This window comes from Podarcis bocagei (assembly GCF_964188305.1).
Source record: "Podarcis bocagei genome assembly, chromosome: 17".
NCBI lineage: Eukaryota > Metazoa > Chordata > Lepidosauria > Squamata > Lacertidae > Podarcis > Podarcis bocagei.
Genome location: NC_138143.1, coordinates 660,689 through 675,808, shown reverse-complemented (window position 1 = coordinate 675,808; position 15,120 = coordinate 660,689). Strand labels below are relative to the sequence as shown.

The 15,120-nt window shown below is 41.5% G+C and overlaps 1 protein-coding gene and 1 long non-coding RNA gene across 15 annotated transcripts in view; one reads left to right on the top strand and one right to left on the bottom strand.

Annotated features, from left to right (window-relative positions):
• LOC308577293 (methyl-CpG-binding domain protein 1-like) overlaps nucleotides 1-15,120 on the top strand; it is a 178,683-nt gene that overhangs the window by 75,296 nt on the left and 88,267 nt on the right. For all 14 annotated transcript variants that reach the window (XR_014003572.1, XR_014003573.1, XM_081177353.1 and 11 more), the window contains one exon: nucleotides 5,719-5,802. Coding sequence is in view for 12 of the 14 variants with exons in the window: in XM_081177353.1 (XP_081033479.1) it covers nucleotides 5,719-5,802 (84 nt within the window). In the remaining 2 variants the exon portion in view is untranslated. The remainder of the gene's footprint in view (nucleotides 1-5,718; nucleotides 5,803-15,120) is intronic.
• Nucleotides 1-15,120, bottom strand: part of LOC308577359 — a 207,657-nt gene that overhangs the window by 125,775 nt on the left and 66,762 nt on the right. The window lies entirely within an intron of this gene.

The following is a 15,120-nucleotide window of genomic DNA, read 5'->3' as shown; positions in this document are numbered from 1 at the left end:
AGGGAACAAACCTGTTTTGTCCTGCTCCAGAGGCTAGGACCCAAACCAGTGTTTAAATACGATGACCATATTCAAATATCTCAGAAGTTGTTCTGGAGGGTAGGACTTGAACAAATGACTTTAAGTTACAAGAAAGGAGATTCCGGCTAAATATCAAGAAGAACTTTCTGACAGTAAGAGTTGTTTGACAGTGGAAGAGTCTCCCTCGGGAGGTTTTTAAGCAGAGGTTGGGTGGCCATCTGTCATGAATGCTTTACGTGAGATTCCTGCATTGCAGGGGGTTGAATTAAATGACGCTTGGGGTCCCTTCCAACTCTACAGTCACAGAACTGTGACTGTGACATACACACATGCTCTAAATTAGTTGTTGTTGTTGTTAAAGATTGTACTTTCTTGAAGCAGAAGGCTTTTGTCTCTAAAAGGGCTGGGAAGCAACAGAAAGACAAACCCTAAATGTAGACTTCCCATTTCAGTTATTATTTTCCATGTTCATTGCTCACTCTGGTTGGGGTCAGTGAGTGCATGCCACTTCTTTGTTGTTTGATTTTTTGGTGAATATTTATTCTGAAGTAGTAGTCCGGGTTTTACTTTGTTAGGATTCTGGCTGACTCATATCAGTTGCTTACCCTGTTCCTTTGTGAGATGAAGATAACACTATGCAGAAGGTTCATCTTCAAATAGACTCTTAGTCTCTGTGATTATCCAGGGGTGATTTTGAACCAGCCACGGATTGACGCAAGTCAACCTGTCACTGCTCAGAGGTCAACAGTCAGGTAGAGGTAGGTTCTGCTGTCTGATAAATGAGGAGGAAGGGTAGGAGGGAGAGACTTTAACAATTAAAACTGGAAAAGGTGAGGCTTGTAATTTTTATGTGAAAACCTTTTAAGAAAAAGTGCATTTGGGGCATTGATTCAGAGGCAAGAGGGATATGTCTAGGACAGGTCATCCTACACCAGTTTGGTACCCTCCCATCAGTCTCAGCCAGCAAGGCCATGACTGATAGGAGTTGTAGTCCAAAATCTGGGGGGCACCAGCTTGGTGAAGGTTGGTCTATGTAGTTAAGGGGAGGTGCTTACAGCTTGGGGAGCTTATAAGTTCTCACAAACAAATTTTTGTTTTGAGGGTGTTTGCTAAGTTTTTACAATACCAAATTCTTGTCTAAACAGTAGATGGATGGGGAACTTTCCCAAGGGCAAAGGGACCATAATCTTAAATTCAGATTGGTTGGGGTACAGATCACTAACAGTGATTTGTTGAATGAATAAACTTTATTATAGTCACAGACCAGAATAAGAGAAACATATGAATAAAATAGCAGTTCAGATTTAAACAGGTGATTGTTAAATCAAATAAGAACAAGGAAACAAGCATAGGATAAAACATGTGAATAGAGTACAGGATAGATAATTGAGGAATAAGAACTGATAATTAAAACAGATAAGGACTAAAAGACATACAGTTAAAACAACTATAAGGGGTGGAGCTTAGGGGAATAGCGGTCTTGCAATATGGGCCTTCAGTTTAAGACTGGTTTGTAGCACAAACCATCCTTCAGCGAATATCCATCATGGCAGTGCAAAACCTAGCAACTGAGTATGTAACATCTGGGTTTTCATCCTGGAGTAGTAGGGAGATGTTGAGTTGTTCTGTATGTCCTGGGAATTTGTGCAGGATAGGCAGGATAAACCTGGCTCGTATGTCTATATAGTACTGGCAATGGGAAAAGGCATTTTCCGTTGTTTCCTGCTGCCCAGAGCCACAGGGGCATTTCCTCTCCTTGTATGGTGGCTTCCTATTACGGCCTTCTTGAATGGCTGAGGGGAGGGCCTGACAACAGGCCAGAGTGAAGGCCCTACACTGTTTGGGATTTCAAGGTTGGTTATATATGGCATTTGGGAGGTGAGGTGACCTGGCTAGGTCTGCTTGACATTCTGTGTCTTCCACATGCTGTTTAATGTTTGTTTATTTTTTTAGCTTGTTCATGCCCTATGTCAAGTAAAATCTGTGGGTTGAAGCCTAGAGTAGTTATATTTTTCACTGCTCGTTTCCATGTTGATTGGAAATCATCCTTAATATGTTAGAAGGATGCTGGAATGAAGTTATATGGCTTTAGCAGAAATGTTATAAAGAATTAAGCAAAAACAGATTGTTAATGGGCCAAAGTGGAAAATTTAAGGTTAGATTGTGTTAAGATAAATTATAGAACAAAAATTGAGAAACATGGAAAGGATTTGCTGAAATAGGTAATTGAACTAGAATACAAAAAAGGGAGGTGTGAGGAGGTCGATGAAACAAGTAATTGAAAGGTAAAGATATGAAAATATTGGATGTGTTTTTAAATGTTTTTGTTTTTCTTGTTGTTTTGCTTTTTTGTTTTTTGTTTTTCTTTTTATTTCTGATGTATTGTAAGGTATTGTTTTGTTTTTAATTTTTTATTGTTTCTTTCTTCTTTTTTCTGTAACTATTAAACCTCTAATAAATATCATTTTTTTTTAAAAAAAGGAAATCATCCTTAATAGTCAGGGGAGCAAGGCCGCTCAGGAAGAAAGATAGTCTCAACCAGTAATTAAAAGTGGCGAGCCACACTCTGGCCTCGATTCTCATGGATCCAGTTTCAAGACATATGGTAGCATTGGAGACATGTTTAGGCACTTGTAGAGCAGAATTTGGATTGTATCAATTATAGTGGTGCGTAGTTGGCAGAGGGACCTAATTAGGCACCGTATAACAGCTGTGCAATTGATTTAGCCTCAAACAGTCTGAGGGCTGCAGGTATATAGTGTCCACCTTTGGTCCTCAGGTACTTGAGGATAGCATTTGCGCTTCTCTGGGCATTCCCTGCAAAGTAGTCACCATGGGCTTTTGAAGCAAGTGACCTTCTCAATCTTGTGACCATTGATGTACCATGTATGTGGTTTGGGCCTCTTGGCAAAACCATAATTTTGGTTTTCTGGTAACTGAGTTCCAATTGGCTCTCCTTGCAATATGTTGCCAGTGTTTTCATGGCTCTTTTAAGGCCTCACCAGTGTTCTTGAGAGGATTGCTGCGTCATCTGCGTAAAGCAGCACCAGTGATTTGCTAGGATCCTCCCTACCCACTTGAAGACTTTTGTTTGTTTTCTGCTTGTTTTATTCTAGAAAATCTCTTAAGGAGATTTAGGAGATAAAATGCAGAAAATGCCAGTGGAAGTGAAATGTCCCAGTTCTTGATCATTGCATCTGAAAGCAAGCAGAGGGCTGCCACAGATTCAGAACAATATTTTGTGAGTGGAGTTATAGAAGCATTTATTTTAAAAGAATGGAAAAATGCCTTCCTTAAGAGGGCAGAGAAGGAAAGGATCATAGGTTGGTTTGCACTGTGGACCTTTAATTTGTGGTCCACTTGCTGTATTGCCCCAATTTTCTTGGGTTCTCTTTTCAAAGACACGTTCTTGAAAAGGCATATGTAGCTGGCTCATAAAGGCTACAGCTATAACTCATTCTCTAATAAGGTGCCCAGCAGCCCCTGCTGAGCATGGTCCTTCCTGGGTGAAACTGTCACTGGCCTCCTGGTCCACGAAGCTGGGTGGCCCCTCTGAGCAGTCTTATCTGCCCTTTTTGAAATTCATGTCAAAATGTCATGGAATTTCCCACACAGTGGTACCTTGGTTTTATAACAGCTTAGTTTATAAACAACTTGGAAATAGTAAATTGCAAACCAGGAAGTAGGTGTTTCGGTTTGTGAACTTTGCCTCGGAGTTAAAACATGTTCCGCTTCCTGTTGAGTCTGTTCCATTTCTAAATTGAGTCCTCCTGCTGCTGATTGGAGGCTTCCTGCTGAGTCTGTCAGCTGCTGTGTCCCACGCAACACAAAGTTGATATTTGGAGCTTTTTTCCCATTTTTGTTTGTGTGACTTTTTCGTGGCTATTGCTTGTGACTTTGTTTTTGTGACTCTGTGGAACCCAGTTCAGCTACTGATTGATTGTGTGACTGTGGAAATGGATAAAAGCTCTGCCCCCTCCAAACAATGACTATCATCAGTGCAGGTTAGGGAAAAAAATTAATTTTAATTTTTATCATCTACAATGCTGTCTTATTTGCTTTCATTTTATGGATCAATGGTCTTGTTAGAAAGTAAAATTTATGTTAAATTGCTGTTTTAGGGGTTGTTTTTAAAAGCCTGTGATTAATCCATTTTACATTATTTTCTTCGGGAAAGCACGCCTTGGTTTTAGAACGCTTTGGTTTTAGAATGGGCTTCCGAAACGGATTAATTTTGGGACCCAAGGTACCACTGTATTCCCCTAAATCAGTCAGCACTTGATGATTTAACTGGAAATAAGGCTTAGTCTGTGTGAGTTATTAAGTTAACTGTATCAAGACTCAGTTGGTCCAAAGCAGGGTTCGGCAACCTAAGGCCCACGGGCCACAAGCGGCCCATGGGGGTCATTTAACTGGCCCATGGACCCAGCCGCCCGCTCGAGGACCCCCGCTGCCCACTCGGTCGGCTTCCGTGTGCTGCACTAAACGGGCGTGGAGCAGAGCGGGGACTACCTTCCACAACGCTGGAAGTTCCTGCAGCCAATGGGAAGCGAAGCTGCACACGCCTGAAATAACGTTTGCGCACGCACGCACGCATGCACACTCTGGTCCACCATGGCATTTGCGGGGCTGTGAACTGGCCCAAGCCACAAAAACCTTGCCGACTCCTGGTCCAAAGTTTATAGATAGTGTGCTTTTGCTCCTGGAGAATACTCCTTTCTGTATTGCAAGGGATACACACTGTATCAGACTCGGTGCAAATACTAAAGTGAGTTGAAATCATGGTGTTGCACACTGTCTTTTATACCTGGGGTCCTGCTCCCTGATAAGCACTAACCCGACTCATTTGGGAAAGCTCTGACATGTCACGTGGGGCTGAACCTCAGCAGGGCATGAGGTGCCTGAAAGTCTTGCATAGGTAAAAGAATACTGCAGCATTTCCCAACATGTAAACTTCTTTGTGGGATCCATGTGAAAAGGATCTAGGAGTCTTGGTTGACCACAAACTTGACATGAGCCAACAGTGTGACGCGGCAGCTAAAAAAGCCAATGCAATTCTGGGCTGCATCAATAGGAGTATAGCATCTAGATCAAGGGAAGTAATAGTGCCACTGTATTCTGCTCTGGTCAGACCTCACCTGGAGTACTGTGTCCAGTTCTGGGCACCACAGTTCAAGAAGGACACTGACAAACTGGAACGTGTCCAGAGGAGGGCAACCAGAATGGTCAAAGGCCTGGAAACAACGCCTTATGAGGAACGGCATGTTTAGCCTGGAGAAGAGGAGGTTAAGGGGTGATATGATAGCCATGTTCAAATATATAAAAGGATGTCACATAGAGGAGGGAGAAAGGTTGTTTTCTGCTGCTCCAGAGAAGCGGACACGGAGCAATGGATCCAAACTACAAGAAAGAAGATTCCACCTAAACATTAGGAAGAACTTCCTGACAGTAAGAGCTGTTTGACAGTGGAATTTGCTGCCAAGGAGTGTGGTGGAGTCTCCTTTTTTGGAGGTCTTTAAGCAGAGGCTTGACAACCATATGTCAGGAGTGCTCTGATGGTGTTTCCTGCTTGGCAGGGGGTTGGACTCGATGGCCCTTGTGGTCTCTTCCAACTCTATGATTCTATGATTCTATGAACAACTGAGACTAGAAGGGTCTCCTTGACCACCCCAACTCACGTGGGTTTCTTCTTAACAGAAGAAGCAGTTAGGAGCAGTGAAGGAAAGGAAGAAACCTGGTCGTCCCCCCAAGCATCCCACTGCCCAGCTGAAGAACAATGTGGTAAGCATATGGCTTTTCTGCATGGGGGTCTCTGGGATGTGGCTCAGCTACAATTTATTTCTACAGCCATTTGAGAAAGTGATTTGAAACACATTTTCTTCTAAGATCTTAATCAGTGTACAGGTGCCCAAAGTTGTGTGGTGTGTGTATCACAAATGGAGACCTACATTTCCTTCCCCCTTCTCTCATCATGTGATGGGAATCAATGGAGTCCACCCAGAAGTCTGCACTCCCAAGTGGAATGGAAAACATTAACTGTGTTGGGAGCTGATGAAGCCTTGGAAATTGAATCGGGAAGGAGAGGGATTGTGAGGGCTTTAGCAGCCCACCCTGTCCACCCCCATGGATGTGTCGCAATCTGAAAATACAGTGGTACCTGGGGTTACATATGCTTCAGGTTACAGACTCTGCTAACCCAGAAATATTACGTCGGGTTAAGAACTTTGCTTCAGGATGAGAACAGAAATTGCGTGGTGGCAGCACGGCATCAGCAGGAGACCCCATTAGCTAAAGTGGTGCTTCAGGTTAAGAACAGTTTCAGGTTAAGAACAGACCTCCAAAACGAATTAAGTACTTAACCCGAGGTACCACTGTAGTTTGAAAAGCTAAATCAGCTATGTGCCCAGGAAAGAAGTAGAGAGAGCAATAAGCAACTTGAAATCTAATTAGCATTTAATGAGACTGCAGTGCGTGTTATTTGGGAAACTCGCTTCTATTATTATTATTATTATTATTATTATTATTATTATTATTATTATTATTATTAATTTTATTATTTTCAATTAATTCACATTACATGTTAATTGCCATACACCTTCATCACTGTACATAACATGAATATATTATTTCTGCAAATTCCCCACATCTTTTTTTTTTTTTAAATGCATTTTTATTGAAGTTATACACAAAAAACAGATATATATGAAAATACAGAGAAAAAATTACAAAGAAAAAAAAGAGAAAAAAAAAAACAAAAACCACACATCCGAAAAAAGAAAGACACACAATCTGAACTTCCCTCCATCCTTTTGATAAGTATCAAATATCTCCTTCCATTACGAATTTGATTTTCAATCTATAGTCTTAAATTCACTCGCTGGTCGTATTGTTCTAACCCCGTCAATTCACTTTAAGCATTTATTCCAATATATTTCCAAAATTTACTCCAATTTTTCAGAAATTTCTGTTCATCCTGATCTCTTATTTTACCTGTTAGTTTGTCAAGCTCAGCATAGTTTACCATTCTAATCTGCCAGTCCTTTATGTTGGGGATGGTTTCCACTTTCCAATATTGTGCCAACATAATTCTCGCTGCTGTGGTGGCGTAGAGGAATATCGTCCTATCTTCCTTTTTAATTTCTTTATCCATCATTCCCAACAGGAAGGCTTCAGGCCTCTTGGGAAAGGTATACTTAAATATTTTTTTAAGTTCATTATAAATTAATTCCCAAAAGCCTTTCACCTTTTTACATGTCCACCATAAATGATATAGGTCACCCTCCACCTCGCCACATTTCCAGCATCTCTTATCCTTTAATCTATACATTTTGGCCAATTTCACAGGGGTATGGTACCATCTATATAGCATCTTCCAGATATTTTCTCTCAATGCCATACATGCTGTGAACTTTATGTTACAATTCCAAACTTCTATCCACCTTTCAAAATCAATGTTATAACCAAAGTCAATTGCCCATTTAATCATTGCCTCCTTCACCTCCTCATCTTTTGTGTACCACTCTAGTAATATATCATAAATTCTGGACAGGGTTTTATTTTTGCCTTCTATTACTTCTATACTAAATTTTGATTTTTTATCATCAAAACCCGCCTTCCTCTTATCCTCTTTTAACAAATCATTCACCTGGTGGTATTGCAGCCAACCAGTGAATAAATTTTTTATTTCTTCATAAGGTCTGAGTTTGGGCCCTTGGTCAGTTTTTCTTAACATTTCTTCATAGGTGGCGTTTATCTCCTCCATATTTATTTTCTTAATCGTTAAGGCCTCTATTGGTGAAATCCACCATGGGGTCTTTCTTTCGAGGAGGTTTTTGTTCCTTTCCCATGCTTGATATAATGGTCCCCTAAAAATATGATCTAAGAAACTCTTGTGAACTTTCACTTTCCCATACCAAAGGTACGAATGCCATCCGTACCAATTATTAAAGCCTTCCAGGTCCAGTAGCTCTCTATTCTCCAGTTTTATCCAATCTTTTACCCAATATATACAAGCCGCTTCATAGTATAAACTTAGGTCCGGGAGAGAAAAACCCCCTCTTTCTTTTTTGTCTATCAAAATTTTCATTTTTATCCGTGGCCTTTTCCCCTGCCAAATATACTTTGCCAAGGCTCTCTGCCACTCTTTACATTGTTTTAGGCCTTTAAGTATGGGGATGGTTTGGAATAAAAATAACATTCTAGGCAGAATGTTCATTTTAACAACAGCTATCCTCCCCAAAAAGGAGAGTTTCATCCTCCCCCAAATTTCCATGTCTTTCTTTATACTCCTCCAGGTGGCATCGTAATTATCCTTGTATAAATTTATGTTCTTAGCTGTAACCCAGATCCCAAGATATTTCACTTTCTTAGCTACCGCAATTTTGGTCTTTCTTTCTAGATCTATCACTTCTTCCTTTGTTAAATTTTTAACTAACATTTTGGTTTTGTTTTTATTTACCTTAAGTCCTGCCACGGCTCCAAATTCGTCAATTTTTTGTAAAGCTTCTTTTACGCTGTTTTTTGGGTCTACTAAGGTTAGTACAATGTCATCTGCAAAGGCCTTGATTTTGTATTCCCTCTTTCCTACCCTGACTCCTGTGACTTCTGTTGCCCCCCTCAGTCTCTCGTTTAGTATTTCTAATACTGTTATAAACAATAGAGGGGACAGGGGGCAGCCTTGTCTAGTTCCTTTATATATACTAAAATATTCTGTTGTGGTGTTGTTTATTACCAATTTTGCCTTCTGTTCCTTATATATAGCTTCTATGCCTTTTCTAAATTTCTCTCCCATTCCCATCATTTCCAAACTTTTCTTCAAGAAATCCCACGAGATGTTATCAAACGCTTTCTCAGCATCTATGAATACCAAGGCCGCTTGTCTATCTATACTCATATCCAAATATTCAATAATGTCTATCAAGTTCCTTACATTGTCCCTTAGTTGTCTCCCTGGGAGGAAGCCCGTTTGATCTTTATGTATTCTGTTGTTCAAAACCTTTTTTAGTCTTTCTGCCATTATATCTGCAAATAGCTTGTAATCATTATTTAGTAGTGAAATTGGCCTATAGTTTTTCACTTCCAAAGTATCTGCCTCTTTTTTGGGAATCAAAGTAATATATGCTTCCTTCCAGGTATTCGGGATCCTTCCTTCCTTTAATATATTATTCATCACTTCGCCTAACACTGGGGATATTTGGTTACTTAGTGTTTTATAATATTTGGCTGAGAGCCCATCTGGGCCTGGCACTTTCCCGTTTTTCATCTTTTTAATCGCCTTCTTTATCTCTTCTTGGGTAATTTCCTGGTCTAATATCTCTTTTTCTTCTTTTGGGATTTGTTTTAAATGATGTTCTTGCAAAAACTGCTCTATTTCTTGTTTTGTTTCCTTTCCTCTTTTATATAAGTCCTTATAATATTTTTGAAATATCTTCCTTATTTCTTTTGGCTCTTCCACAATCCTTTCTCCTTCCCTTATCTTACTAATCGTATTTTGTTTTCTTCTTTCTCTTATTTGCCACGCCAAATATTTGCCTATCTTGTTTGCGGATTCAAATGTCCTCTGGTTCATCATTTTAATTTTCCATTCTACCTCTTGATCAATTATTGTAGAAAGTTTAGCTTGTAATATCTTTATATTCTGTTTTGCGATCTCCTCACTGGGGTTGATGGTTAATTTTTTTTCATTTTCCATAATCTGTGTTAGGATCTGTTCCTTCTTTAACTCTTTTTCTTTTCTTACTTGGCTGTTTTTCTGTATTAAAAAGCCCCTCATAACTGCCTTTCCTGCGTCCCACACCGTCTCTATAGCAGTTTCCCCGTTTAGATTCCATTTAAAGTAATCTTCTATTGTCTCTATTGCCTTATTTACAATCTTCTGATCATTAAATAGAAATTCATTCATTCTCCATCTAGTTGTTTTAATATCCTTGCCTTTCAGCTCACTGTAAACCGCATTATGATCGGATATAATTCTTGGGAGAATTTCTGATTTAATTAAATTCTGGGTTAATTCCTTCGAGATCCAAATGCTATCTATTCGCCCCCAGCTCTGATTTGGGTTTGAGAAAAAAGTGTATTGTTTTGTAGTGGGGTTTTTGAGTCTCCATGCATCAATTAATCCCAGATTATTTACCATGTCAAAAAAAGATCGCGGTAATTTACCTTCCTTCTTTTCTTGTTTTTTTGTTAGCTTATCTAAATTTGGAGACACCACCCCATTAAAGTCACCCATTAAAATCATTTTTTGATCCATCCATTCCATCAATTTATCTCTTAATTCAGAATAGAAAGCAGATTTTTTATCGTTTGGAGCATATATTCCAACAACAATTATTTTTTCTCCCTGAAACACCATCTGAACAATGATTACTCTCCCTTGATCATCTTTATATAATAGTTGTGGCTCATATTTTTCCTTAATATTCCCCACATCTAACCCTGCAACCACCTCCCCTTATACCCAAATGCCCGTGTGACTTCCTTCAACCACATGTTTGATATCCAACTTATTACTTAATTACTTATTTTTAAAAAACCTGCAAAGTGGTTTACCAAAACAGAAAAAACAAAAAAATACCAAAGCAGTAAAATCAAGAAAAATTAAGAATCCTACTTTAAAACATACAAAACATTAAGATTAAAATTGCTTCAACTTCCTAAGCATCTAGGTATGCTTTCCTAAAGAAGAATGCTTTTAGCAGTTGCCCAAAAAGAGTCTAGTAAGGCATGTGCTTTATTGCAATAGGCGGGGAATTCCAAAGTGCAGGTGCTGCCACGCTAAACAATGCAGTACAGATATTATGTGGAATGTGTAGTAGTGCTTGAAACAACTGAAGAGGAGGTTTTATTTATTGTGATTTCACCATGCTCTGTATTATCTTAAAAGGAAAACATTTATTTAAAAAACTGGACTGCACAGCAGCAATCTACTCGCCTTTGAGTCTCATCATGATCAGTGGGACTTATTCCCAAGCCAATAGTGCATAAGATGGGCTGCTATCCTTTGCACCCCTTGCATCCAACTTGTACCTAAAACTCTGCACAAACCTGCACCAGAGAATTGTAGGGTTGGAAGGGATCCCTGAGTGTCATCGAGGGGCAATGCAGGAATCTCAACTAGACCATCCCTGACCGATGGCCACCCGTCTCCTGTTTTCCCCCCTCAGGCAGGACACACAACAACGGAGACTGGAGGTTGGGGGAAAGATAAATTTTGACAATGGGGCAGATTTGTCAGGCGCATGCAGGGCCAGCTTGAAGACTTTACACAGAGAGGAACGTAACAGGCAGGGAGCCAGCTCAGATAGAGAGAAAGGCATGGGGGGGGGAGGACAAAAGAGTACCAAAGTCTGTCCATTTTTTCCTCTTTGCGATGGTGGCACTAGGGCTCTGGGATGCAGCCAGAGCTCTGGGACCACCCTCCCCAAAATATTTACTTGTCTTCAATGTATTGCTACCACCATTCTATAGTACTGATCCTTTTTAAATTAAACACTTTCTCTAAAATTAAAATGGCAGAAGTAATCAGTAGCATACATATGAAAGGAAAGGTGAGAGAATAGTTCCTAATTGATACAAGGGCGACACAGATACACAAGCACACAGAAGTAAATAATCCAAGTGTGGCTTGATGTTATGTCATTGAGCTGTTAAGTGTTATGCTGTTAAGTGAAGCTAAATCCCCACTGACCCATGACAGAGGAAATGAGGCACATTCATTTTATGTTACACGAATAAGATTATTTTAGTACGGTAACCCCATCCTGAGAATGGAGGCTAGCACGTGAGCAATTTCTGCGAAGGTTGGTGATAAATTTCATCCTCAAAATTACTGCAACGTTTTTGTTACGTACTGAAGTTCTCACCCTGGGCCAGCAGGGGGATACTGTAGATAGTTATGCAAATGAGGGATCGAAAGTGATGTTCAGTGATTGGATAGTTTGTATGCAACTGAAGGATCGAAAGTGATATTCAGTGATTGGATAGTTTTAGAAAGTTGCAACAGTTACAATTGTTCTGGAGCTCTATATAAGCAGGCTGACTGAGCTCCTCAGTTCAGTTCTGTTCCAGCTTACAAATAAAGAGCTGCTTTGGAGAAATCGCTGTGTCGTCTGCTATGTCAACCCACAACTTAACACTGGCGACGAAGGTGGGATCGATGGACATCAGAGCACAGCCAGATGCGGCCATCCTCTGAACTGAACTGAATCACTGAGCGAAATCACTGAGCGAAATCACCGGACAGAACCAATTCAGAGCTGACTGTTCTGGCTAGAGCACTGTGTTCCATCCATTGCCCTTCACCCTGGCATCGGAATCATGGCTTCACTTGTGCCTCTACCGCCGTTTGCGCCAGCCTCTGAATCATGGGACTCCTACCTCGCTCGGTTCGACTGATACCTCCAAGCCAACGAGCTGACAGCAGTATCAAAGGAATGGAAGCTGGGCCTATTCCTCAGCCTCTGTGGGCCTGAGGTGTTTGAGATGGCCTGAGCATTGGTTGCGCCTGAAGCAGTCCAGGCAACACCATGGGACACGATCCAAGAGAAGCTCCGCAACCACTACATGCCAAAGTCGTCCAATATTGCTGCCCACCATGCGTTTTACCACCGGAACCAGGCAGAGGGGGAGTCAATCAACAACTACACCACTGCCCTCAGACAGGCTGCAATGCACTGTGAGTTCCGAGACTTAGACGATGCCCTGATGGATCGAATCGTCTGCGGGGTCCGGGACATCCATCTTCAACGGCGTCTCCTCGCTAAGCCAGACCTCACGCTGCAGAAAGCCATTGAGGAGGCTGTGGCCTTGGAAGCTGTGGAGGCTGTGGCCCAGGAGATCCGCAAGGCCAGCAGCCCACGTCTTGCTAGGAAGCCAGTTCCAGTGCATCACAAAGAGGCCAGCAGTGATGAGGCATCCTCCAGTGAAGACAATGACGTGCACCAAACAAAGCGGGAGCGCAGGAATGGAAGTCCAAGGGCCAACCGAAATGTGCCAACTGTGGAGGCAACCATTCCCGTGCCAAGTGTCGATTCAGAGACTGTCGGACGTGTTCCAGAAGGGGCCACATCACTAAGGTCTGCCGATCGGCTCTGTCTGAACCCCCCCCCTTCACCGACTCGCAAGTCCAAGTCTTCACTCCAGTCTGCCAAGGAAAGATGTTTTGCTCTCACCAACAGGAAATTGAAGCAACTAAATGCACAAATTGTCATCTCATCTGTCCTCCCAGTTGAACGACGTGGCCCAGGGAGAGAGGGGAAAATAGTGGAAGTGAACAGCTGGCTTCGCAAATGGTGTAAACAGGAACAGTTTGGATTCTTAGATCACGGACTGCAGTTTCTTGAAGATGGACTTCTGGCAAGCGATGGGCTGCACCTCACAACGGTTGGGAGAAAAGTTTTTGCCAAAAATCTCAGAAACCTCATCAGGAGGGCTTTAAACTGACTAATGTGGGGGAGGGAGACAGTGCTCCTGAAGGTAGGAGTCTATCAATTGATGAAGATGATCATCCAAATGTCATAGACCAAATGGAGCAAACAGCACGCAGACCTAGTGGTGGGAGGAAAAAATCCTTAAATAAGAGACATGGGGGAATGATTAATGGACTTCAATGTCTGTACACTAATGCGCAAAGCATGGGAATTAAACAAGATGAGCTCGAGCTCTTGGTACAGCAAACTAAATATGACATAATAGGCATCACTGAGACCTGGTGGGATAAGTCCCACGATTGGAATGTAATAATGGGGGGATACAATCTATTTCAGAGAAACAGACCAGACAAGAAAGGAGGAGGGGTGGCGTTATATGTCAGCAATGTGTATACCTATGAAGAGATCCAAGATTTAGAACCTCAAAGCCAAAGTGAGAGCATTTGGGTCAAAATTAAGGGAGAGAAGAATAATAGAGATCTCATTGTGGGAGTTTACTATAGATCCCCAAGCCAAACGGAGGACATAGATGATGCCTTCCTGGAACAGATGGCCAAGCATGCAAAAGGAAGGGAGATAGTAGTAATGGGGGACTTCAATTACCCGGATATTTGTTGGATGCCAAACTCAGCCAAGAGCATAAGGTCAAACAGATTCCTCACTGGCCTTGCAGACAACTTCATTGTCCAGAAAGTGGGAGAAGCAACAAGACGAACAGCCATTTTAGATCTGGTCCTAACCAATGTTGATGACCTGGTTAGTGGGGTAGAAGTGGAAGGATCATTAGGCGCGAGTGATCATACTCTTCTGAAGTTTACTATACAGCGGAAAGGAGCAGCCAAGCATACTAGGACTCAATTTCTTGACTTTAAGAAAGCCGACTTCATAAAACTTAGGGAAGTGCTGGGTGAGATCCCATGGACAGTAATACTAAAAGGAAAGGGAGTTCATGATGGCTGGGAGTTTGTTAAGAGGGATTCTGGAGCAGATCATTAAGCAAACAGTCTGTGAGCACCTAGAAAGGAATGCTGTGATCACCAATAGATTTCTGAAAAATAAGTCATGTCAGACTAACCTGATCTTGTTTTTTGACAGAATTACAAGCCTGGTAGATGAAGGGAACGCAGTGGATGTAGCTTACCTTGATTTCAGCAAGGCATTTGACAAGGTGCCCCATGATATTCTTGTAAAGAAGCTGGTAAAATGCGGTCTTGACTATGCTACCACTCAGTGGATTTGTAACTGGCTGACTGACCGAACCCAAAGGGTGCTCATCAATGGTTCCTCTTCATCCTGGAGAAGAGCGACTAGTGGGGTGCCGCAGGGTTCTGTCTTGGGCCCGGTCTTATTCAACATCTTTATCAGTGACTTGGATGATGGACTCAAGGGCATCCTGATCAAATTTGCAGATGACACCAAACTGGGAGGGGTGGCTAACACCCCAGAGGACAGGATCACACTTCAAAATGACCTTGACAGATTAGAGAACTGGGCAAAAACAAACAAGATGAATTTTAACAGGGAGAAATGTAAAGTATTGCACTTGGGCAAAAAAAATGAGAGGCACAAATACAAGATGGGTGACACCTGGCTTGAGAGCAGTACATGTGAAAAGGATCTAGGAGTCTTGGTTGACCACAAACTTGACATGAGCCAACAGTGTGACGTG